Below are 9,977 nucleotides of genomic sequence, written 5' to 3'. Positions count from 1 at the left end.
ATTATGAATTTCTGTGTGATTGTGTGCATGTGATGAATCTGTGATTGTTGATTAACCTTATTGTTGGCGCTAAAAATCGGCCAATGATCTTCAGCGTCGGACACACGACCCGGGAGAATCTGCTTAACTCTTGTTCGGGTGATCGCCCTAGGGCAGTTCGCGCGGCGTGCCAGTCAATTTGACCTGTCAATTGACAAGGAAAGAAACGTATTAAATTCTAGGGGTCTCGATCGGCTAAAGTTCCGATCTGTCTCGAAAAGCGTATCAGCGAATCGGCCGATTTTCTATGAAGATGACCGGCTATAGAACAACCGATAATCACGTAGCGATTGTAGAGAAACTACTAGAGTAGGCTAAACAACGCTACAAATGCAACACTTGAAATAGATCTAATCGGCTGTGTAATGACAAATAAGAATAACAGTAATAAAGCCGACAATTCAAATCTCAAGCTGGATAACTGATGATAAAAACTAAAACAATAGATAAAACCTATAATTCTAGTTAATATCGATAACTGGTGAAAAAAATCTAAACGAAACAACAGCGATGCGCCTGAAGTTAAAGCTTAGGTATTATTCGATAAGCGGAACTTACAGAATCGGCCGGAGATCGTGTCGATGCAGCCCTTGCCAATGCGTACGAACTCGTGAAAGAAAAGATGTATTGGCGAAGTCGCCGACTTGAAAGTAAAGTACGATGAAAAAGTAGATTGTTTGTATTGATTGATATGTTGTTTACAAATATCTAGAGATGGCTATTTATAGCCTGTTACAACTGATTTCCTAACCGACTAGGATCTATCTCTAATTTTAAACAAAAACAAATATTTAGAAACACAACTCGTATCGGAGTTGGTTACTATATTCCCACGGGCCAATCTTTCTCTATCTTCCTTTCTGGCCCACCTCAAGCCCATATTGGCCCAGCTGCTCCAATCTTCCAATCGGCCGACCTTCATCAACTCCATTTGCCAATCGGCCGATATACTGTAACGCCAATCGGCCGATTCCCAACTGTAGCTTTTTAACCCGCTGCATCGGCCAATCCTTTCCTTCCCTGACGTCGACTCAAAACACGTGTCAAAATCTGACGTCAACACTTATATATTGATTTTTGAATGTTTGCTGAACTTGAAAGTCTTAGATTGTGAATCAGTGTTTCACCCTTATTCGGTGAAGTCTTTTTCCTCTTGACGGGTTATAGGCCGGCACGGCACGTAAAAATGGCCGAGCTCTTCGGGCCGGCCCGGCACGAAAAAGGCCTCACGACCCCATGCATGGGCGCCAATGCGGCCCATGGGCTGGCCCGACACGGCACGACGGGTTGTCGTGACGGACCAGGTCCGGTACGAAAATGAACGGACCATGCCGGGTCCGTGCTGGATCGGGCCGGACGGCCCGAATGTACATATGTAGGATATTATGACTCAAACGAAAAAAAAAAAGGTTCAAACGTCGCTTGGGCCTCGCCTCCACCGCTCGCTTTCCATGCCGCCGACAGGGTCGTCCAATCCAGCGTCCAGCTTCACCCGTCTCGGCCAGGCGGTTGTCCGTGTCTCTGCAAGAAATCGGCAATTCTTCCTTTCTCCGTGCCATTCGCCTCCCTGGCCGACTCCGTCCTCCGCGGGCCTCCTGCGTCACCGGTAGCGTTGTCTAGTGCGGAGCTCTGGCACCATCCCGTGCCCATCTTCCGCGTGGCCTAGGCCGTACTCCATTTCACCGCATCCGCGAGGCAGTACCTCACCACGAAATCGGCAACCTCTACTTCCTCGGCACCGTTCGCTTCCCTCGCCGATTCCGACAGGTCCTCGCCGTCCTCCACACCTCCCCTGCCACTTCTCCACCGCGCCTCCCCCTGCTTGGCCCTCCCTCACCATGCCTTCCCCCACGAGGATGCGAATCCCGGCAGTAGCGACGACCTGGACGACATCGCGCGCATCCACGGTTGATGCTGCCTCAGCCCGTCCGCTGTCACCCGCGCCCGCGCTCAGCTCTGTGCAGTGGATCCCTCCCTTGCCCCTCCGCATCCGTAGCCGGGTGTGGCCTGAACCTTACCTCGGAGATTTACGGCCACCGGCATTTGGGTCGCAGACTCAACTGCCGTTGGGTGCGGTGCGCCGCTCCGATTCGCTTCCCCCTGGACCTCTATTTACAAGTTCTGGCATGGAAGCAAATGAGGATGAGGTCACATTGCCAATTTCAATGATTGCACGGTGTTACATTGCTTATGCTTTAGGGCTTCTAGAATTCCTGTGAATATTTGATACTAATTAGGAGTATTAAATATAAACTAATTACAAAATCAATTGCACAGATGGAGACTAATTGGCGAGACGAATCTATTAAACCTAATTAATCCATGATTTGACAATGTGATGCTACAGTAAACATGCGCTAATGATGGATTAATTAGGCTTAATAGATTCGTCTCGTGAATTAGCCTCCATCTGTGTAATTAGTTTAATAATTAGCTCATATTTAGTTCTCCTAATTAGCCTCCGAATATTCGATGTGACATGAATTTTAGTCAAACTAAAGATCCAAACACCGCCTTATACTGTATTATACTGTATTGGTTAGGAATGCAAATCACGAGAATGCTGTTGGTATATCAGTTTTTTTTTAGAAAATGGAAATACATATCAGTGTTCATAACAAATCAGTACCCATCATTTGGATTGCTTGGTGTAATGGGACAACAATTTTTGAATTAGTAAGTGGAAAAAAGCTCTCTCAGATATACTGCTAATTACATGAGTTGAATTAGTAAGTGGAAAAAAGCTCTCTCATATATATCCCGATCACTCCATTTTACTGTTCTTTTCATATTTACAATGCCATCTGATTTAATTATTGCCTTTAATGAAAACAGTACTGTTGGGCCACCGCAGGGAGAAGTAGCCAAATGAAAACAGTACTGCTACCAAGATGATCAGAGAGATCATTTCCGTGCAACAAAAGAGCATAGATTAGTTCTGTGTTTTCTTCTCTGTTTTCTGATTCTCTCCTAATAATTTTCCTCCCATTGGACGATACACAAGTCATCTATGTTATGATTCGGACTTGAGGGTTTCCTATCAGAGAATTGAATCTGGTTTGTAATATGAATGCAGACGAGCAGGTAAGTACAAAAGAAGAACCTAGATTGAAAGGGTCTGCTCCTCCTTTCTTCCATGTGGTACATTGGTTTCTGTTTTCTTTCGATTTTATTTCTCCCCCTCTTCTTTTAGGATGTTTTGAGACTGCGTAGACCCATAGTAGGGCATAAATTGTGCACTGCCAACAAGGAAAAATCAAGTTGGCTTTTCCACCTCTTTTTTAATCTTTGATACTATTCAAGTAATTGAAATATTAGACAATTTTCTTAATTATGTGTCTTATCCAAGTTGTATTTGTTCCTCCCATATATTTGTATGTGCAGCGAATGGCCACGCCCAGGTTCATTTTAGGGAGGCCAAATTGCGATGTACTTGCAGTTAAGGCACTAAGCTCACTAATCAGAACTGCCCTTTGTAAGTTGCCTCTGTTTCCATGGATATCTATTTAATTGTGTGTGATGGAGGCATAACAAGATGGTGACGTCCAGCTAGGAATCTTGCTCTTTGATGTATATGAAGCTTTCATTTTTTTGGTCGTAACTACTTCTATGTTTTTGTCTGAATTACTTTATGTAGTTATGTAGATATATGTTATGCAAATTTTGAAGTAGGCATGTACACAACTTAAGATTTAAGCATTTGGTAGTCAAACTGAATTATAAGACCTGAAGCTATAGGGTCAACATTTAGGCCTTAATTATTGTTGTGTGTCATGACAGTTATTACGAGTGAAAAATTAGAAATGTATCTTATTGATAAGAGTACATATTCTTGTGATCATGTATGTTAGTTTTAAATGGTTTCCTTTGAACCGTGTAATATTCGTGTAATTGCATTTGCATATCAAATGCTAGCCACACTTATGACTGAACCAAAATTTCCCCCCAATTTCTGCAAGTGATATAGGTTTGGTTTGCTGATGGGTTGCTTCATAATCCAAATTTTGGTGCTCTGCGTGTTAATGTCTCACCTGGATCACTGCAAAGGGCAGGTATAATGACCTACCAATTAAACAGCTTTCTGGAGACCTGGAGTTCCCATATTGGTAGTTTACTATGCCTTCCTACATTAGGTTTTTCCTTCTCTGCCTCACTTGATGTATTTAAAGGAATCGATGCCTTCTGTCACTCTGCCACACAGCACCAGGCACCAGCACGGACACAAACATTTTCATGGAGAAGTTTCAATACTGCCAGTCTGCCACATGGTCTGTCCTGTTCAAAGACGGTCTCAGTGGTTGTGCTTCAGTGCTTCCTAATGATTTTTTCCTGTAAATTATCGCATGGCCTTCGTGCCTCATTACTGTTTTATTCTGTCAATTTGTCATTACATTTCCTCTCTTTAAACTACCTGACAATATTAATATTCAGCTTACAACGCTACGACATTCTATATTTATTTATTCACGTTGCATACTTGGAGCACAGCACGATCGCATGTACACGGGCGCGGCAGGGCGCGCCACCCTTCCTAGTCCATCCATGTGCTCGAGCGCTACTCGCGCACGCCGGCCGGCGTGACGGAAAGCGAAAAAGACGCCACAAAACATCATCAGAGACTACCACAGGGACGAGATCAGAAAAACAAAGAGACTATTAGAGGGAGGGCATCTCAGCAAGTCAGAAAGGCCCCAGCGCGCAATTACCACGGAAAACCGGGGACCCGCGCGCAAAACCGCCGCGCCGTGTTCCGGGCGATCGGCGACGCGCGGCCCGCACCGGCTCCGCCGCTCCCGCACCGCGCTCCCAAACCCCACCGGTCTTTATTACCCCTCCACCTGCGGCGCTGTTGCGTCAGCTCGACTCCACCACCACCCCTCGCATCTCCACATCGCCGCGCCGCGCCGCGCCGCCGCCTCCCTCCTCTCGCTTTCGCTTAGCTAGCGCTTCAGGAGATCGGACCCGCCGCGCCGAGCCGCCATGGACGAGGAGTACGACGTGATCGTGCTGGGCACGGGGCTAAAGGAGTGCATCCTCAGCGGTCTCCTCTCCGTCGACGGCCTCAAGGTGAGCACCATACACCTACCTCCCGACACTCGGACCTCCCCCGTTACTTCCGAGTCCGATCTGCCGTTGTCCCCCCACATCCCCGGACGCCCCTCGGGGCCTGCGCGGTGGGGTTGGTGGTGCGCGTCGTGGTAGTAGATCAGGCGGTGCTGGGCCTGCCTCCTGTTTGATCCAGGCCTGGTGCGCCTCGATGGGTGCTTATCTAAGCTATCTGCGCATCTGGCTCCTCTGGCGTTGCCCCGTGGAGTCAGCCAGTTGATTGATTCACACGATCGTGAAATCCTGCGAATGTGCCACAGTTCCATGAACTCTGTAAACTGGAGAGATCGGGGCACGGTTAGATTCTTAAATGAGCAAGCAACCTAGTGAAATTCTAGTAACATCTAGCTAGATTCAAGGGCGGTTCACTGCATTGAATTTTGTGATCTAGCATATGCTCTTCATTTCTGGGGCCTATAAGTGTTGTTCCTGTGTTCCGTAGGGCGGTAGATGGTGTCTGTCCTCTGATATCAGGTGGCAAGACAGGCATCAAGGATCATTAATTGAAACTAGAGAGAACGATGCTGAAGTGCAACAATCAGCCTGCAGCTTTAAGTTGACCAATGTTGGATTTGCTTAATGGATTCTGAAGAATTTCTTGCAATGCATTTGCAGGTTCTACACATGGATAGAAATGACTACTACGGAGGAGATTCCACCTCCCTAAATCTGAACCAGGCAAGAAGCTATAGATCTATTATTTTGTTTCTATTTGAAACTGTAACATCTATTGAGTTATATCTTTTCTTTGGCAAATCATTCAGTTGGTTTGATTAGTTAATGACTAATGAAGTGCTGTTTTATTTTTCAATCCTCCTTTTTTGTGAACAGCTCTGGAAGAAGTTTAGGGGGGAAGATAAGCCACCAGCACATCTAGGTGCGAGCAGAGATTACAATGTAGACATGGTTCCAAAGGTATGATACCCCCCCCCCCCCCCCCCCCCCCCCCCCCCGCGATTTAACCTATCTATGTACTTATTGTTTCTTGGCACATCATATTCAGCAAATATTAACTGAACATATCATTCTGTATTCTTGCCCATTTGCTAGTTTCTTTATTGTTTATTCATTGCAATACCAGATACCTTGGCACTTGTTACTTTAGTCAGGAGAGGTACTTGTATTGCCTGGTATCGGAACATGCCAATTCTGACTGCTAGTAGCCTTTCGTGTCAATGTATGATTGTTGGTAATGAACAATAACTTGATTCAGAATTCAGCCCATGGAGTGCTTAAAGCCTACAAGGAATATATTCTTATGTTAATTTCTTGATCAAGTATATATATCAAACGCTCTTTCTTTCTGACCAGTTTATGATGGCGAACGGGACTTTGGTTCGTACTCTCATTCACACTGATGTGACAAAGTATTTGTCATTCAAAGCTGTTGATGGAAGCTATGTCTTCAGCAAAGGGAAGGTAATAGTCTTGAGCTTACACTCATCCCTCTTAGTCCTACATTGCAGGTTCAATCTTTCCTGGATTTCTCACAAGTGGTATCTGTATTCTAAGTATGCTATTTTTTGGGGGTTTTCATCAGATTCACAAGGTTCCTGCCACTGACATGGAGGCTCTAAAATCTCCTTTGATGGGTCTATTTGAGAAACGTAGAGCAAGGAACTTTTTCGTTTATGTCCAAAATTACAATGAAGCTGATCCAGTAACACATCAGGGGCTGGATCTCACAAGAATTACAACTAGAGAGTTGATTTCGTGAGTATCCTGTTCGTTCTGGCATTGTTTCTTTTTCATTACTGCACTATGCTGATAAATCAAGGTAGTACTTACTGCCATTTTTGTTCTGTACCATGTTGTTACATATCGTATGATTCTTGTATCACTCCTCTCCGTGTTGCTGCATGCATCTATATGATTCTTCACCTACTTTGGCCTATCTTTTCTTTCATATAGTATGATGATATTTTGTGCACAAACAATGTATACAAGTTCCTTATTGTAGTGTTGTAATGATGAAGAACTAAACAAAACTGCTATATAACTGTTCAGCTTGGAATTCCCTCCTCCTGCATTATAAGTAACCTTATTTGTCATTTCATTTTCAGGAAACATGGATTGAGTGATGATACTGTGGATTTTATTGGCCACGCACTTGCTCTTCACAGGGATGATTGTTACCTAAACGAACCAGCCCTTGATACAGTAAAAAGAATGAAGGTATGTATTGAGCACCACCTTTTCTTTTGTTATATTCCTACCATTTTAAGTATTGCTGGATCAAACATAAACAAATTTCATTGGCTGTCTTCTGTTAGCTTTATGCGGAGTCTCTTGCACGCTTCCAAGGAGGCTCACCTTATATTTATCCGTTATATGGATTGGGTGAGCTCCCACAGGTCAGTTGTTTCTCGATTCCTTGCACTATTGTTAGCCACTTAATACTGCACTTTGATGCTTTGAAGACGCTTCCATGCTAAGGTGCTGTCTTATGGTTCAGGCTTTTGCACGTCTAAGTGCTGTTTATGGTGGTACTTATATGTTGAATAAGCCAGAATGCAAGGTAGTGTCTTGACCATTTTTTCTCATAAATATCATGTATGAGAACAAAGATGATCGAATATGCTGTTTTCTGCTTTCACTATATAATATATTTGCAGGTTGAATTTGATATGGAAGGGAAAGTATGTGGTGTTACTTCAGAAGGTGAAACAGCTAAATGCAAAAAAGTTGTCTGTGATCCATCTTACTTGCCTAACAAGGTAAAATGCCACCGTGCCCATATAAAATTGAACTACTTTGTTTACATATATCAGAAGCAGTTTCACTGAAACATTGATATATCCCAACCAAATTTACTGGAATTTTAAACCTTCCTAACACCTCCATTGGCTGCTTTTCTATATGGTGCTACATACCACTCTCCTGCTTTGGGGTTCACTTTGTGTCTATGAATAGGTAAGGAAGATTGGGAAAGTTGCACGTGCAATTGCTATTATGAGCCACCCAATTCCAAACACAAATGATTCCCACTCGGTTCAGATTATTTTGCCGCAGAAGCAACTTGGCCGCAAGTCAGACATGTGAGTCTCTTATTTCTATTTCAAATAAGTCTTAATTCAGTTTGCACCACTTGGCTGTGACATGCATTCTGGTAATGTTTCTTAGGTATGTTTTCTGTTGCTCATACACACACAATGTCGCGCCAAAAGGGAAGTTCATTGCATTTGTGTCTGCGGAAGCCGAGACTGATAATCCGCAGTCTGAACTAAGGCCTGGAATTGATCTACTTGGTCAAGTAGATGAGCTATTTTTTGATATGTATGACAGATATGAACCTGTCAATGAGCCATCTCTTGATAATTGCTTTGTCTCAACGGTAAGTTTAGCATTCTGTAATGATAAAGTGACTGCCAAGTTTCATATATTTTAGATGTTTATGGAAGTTATCTTCTGTGCAGAGTTATGATGCTACTACACACTTTGAGACAACTGTGACAGATGTTCTCAGTATGTACACAGCGATTACTGGAAAGGTAAGCTTCATCATCACATCCTTTTACCTGTCGAATGCCTTTTTTTGTAGTCAGCAAAGTAGATATATCCGATATTAGGGCCTGTTTGGATACCTTTGCTAAACTTTAGGGGCTAAAAGTTGCTAAACTTTAGTCATGGCTGTTTGGTTCCATGGGCTAAACAGCATTTAATGAGGTGGACAATGACCTATTTGCCCTTAATGAGGGGGGGGGGGGGGGGGGGGGGGGGGGTAGTATCCAGACAAGCATTAATGGGGGGCAAAGGGTGTCCACCCCACAACCAAAAGGTTGCTTATGAGCTAAAGTTTAGCAACCAAGGTTTAGCAAGGCTTAGAAGGGTGTTTGGCAAATTTGGGACTAAATGGGACTAAACTTTAGTTGCTAAAGTTTAGCAAGGTGGAACCAAACACCCCCTTAATCTCATCACTGCAGCATTAGGCCTGAAAGTTCAAAACCTAAATGGTCATTGTTTGCTAACCTCTTATTGGTAATAGAGGATGTACTTCAAGCAAAATTAATCCATCCTACACATCAAGCTCTTTAGTATTGGCACTTTGTCACTATTATTTCATGTTTACTGATCGAAAGATGGATTGCACATCTTAACTCTCTGCATGCTCTTCTCGCAGACCGTTGATCTCAGTGTTGACCTGAGTGCTGCCAGCGCTGCTGAAGAATACTAGAGATTTTCTTATCAAACATCGCATTTCCTCAAGATAACATACTTTTAAGAAAAACATAGCAAGGCTGGCCCTGCCCGGTGATTTGCCAAGTTACTTCAGGTCCACCATATTGTGGTGTTCAGATGTTCGGATCCATAGCAGCAGCATTGTGCAAAGTTGTTTAGTCAGATGATGACGGTGGTTCCTTTGTTACTTAAATTATTATGATCGAAATGGTGTAAACTTTAAACTGTGTTCACGTTTGCTAGAACCTGTTCGTGCTCGTCAGGGATGTATCATAATCACTTTTCAGCCGTGCATCTCGGTTTCTTGCCCCCGCAGCTTCATGCCCCAACAGTTGTTCACGGGAGATCCAATCATCCAAAGCCATCACCCTCGATCCGCTTTGTGCCGCCTATGTGGCAAAGCATGATAATTGGATATTTGGATGACTTATGCTCCAATTCAGGACATTTTGCTTGTTTCCCCTAGATCCTTGTGGATCTATGGCCGGGAACAATCGACGGTCATCCCCCTACGTGCTAGTGATCTTCCGGAAGCTAGATAGGAGATGAAGTTCCATTCAAAGCCCATCACCTTCTTCCTCCGGCCAACCCCACCTCCGTCCCCTCCACCACCCTGGCTCGCAGCAGGCGCGCCGCCCGCCCACCGTTCGCCG

General features: G+C 44.2%; 1 protein-coding gene across 1 annotated transcript; it reads left to right on the top strand.

Moving 5' to 3' along the window:
• The first annotated feature begins 4,820 nt into the window (after window positions 1-4,820).
• LOC117850387 (guanosine nucleotide diphosphate dissociation inhibitor 2) lies at window positions 4,821-9,618 on the top strand. The gene is made up of 13 exons (XM_034732212.2): window positions 4,821-5,106; window positions 5,761-5,823; window positions 5,977-6,060; window positions 6,457-6,564; window positions 6,686-6,858; window positions 7,209-7,320; window positions 7,419-7,499; window positions 7,601-7,663; window positions 7,761-7,862; window positions 8,059-8,183; window positions 8,269-8,479; window positions 8,562-8,636; window positions 9,266-9,618. Exons 1-13 carry the CDS (start codon window positions 5,020-5,022, stop codon window positions 9,317-9,319), a joined length of 1,338 nt encoding a protein of 445 aa, XP_034588103.1. The 5' UTR covers window positions 4,821-5,019; the 3' UTR covers window positions 9,320-9,618.
• Window positions 9,619-9,977: the final 359 nt, after the last annotated feature.

Source organism: Setaria viridis, chromosome 3, assembly GCF_005286985.2.
Source record: "Setaria viridis chromosome 3, Setaria_viridis_v4.0, whole genome shotgun sequence".
NCBI classification, from domain to species: domain Eukaryota; kingdom Viridiplantae; phylum Streptophyta; class Magnoliopsida; order Poales; family Poaceae; genus Setaria; species Setaria viridis.
Note: the sequence above shows the minus strand (reverse complement) of the source record. Positions and strands in the feature narration are given on the sequence as shown.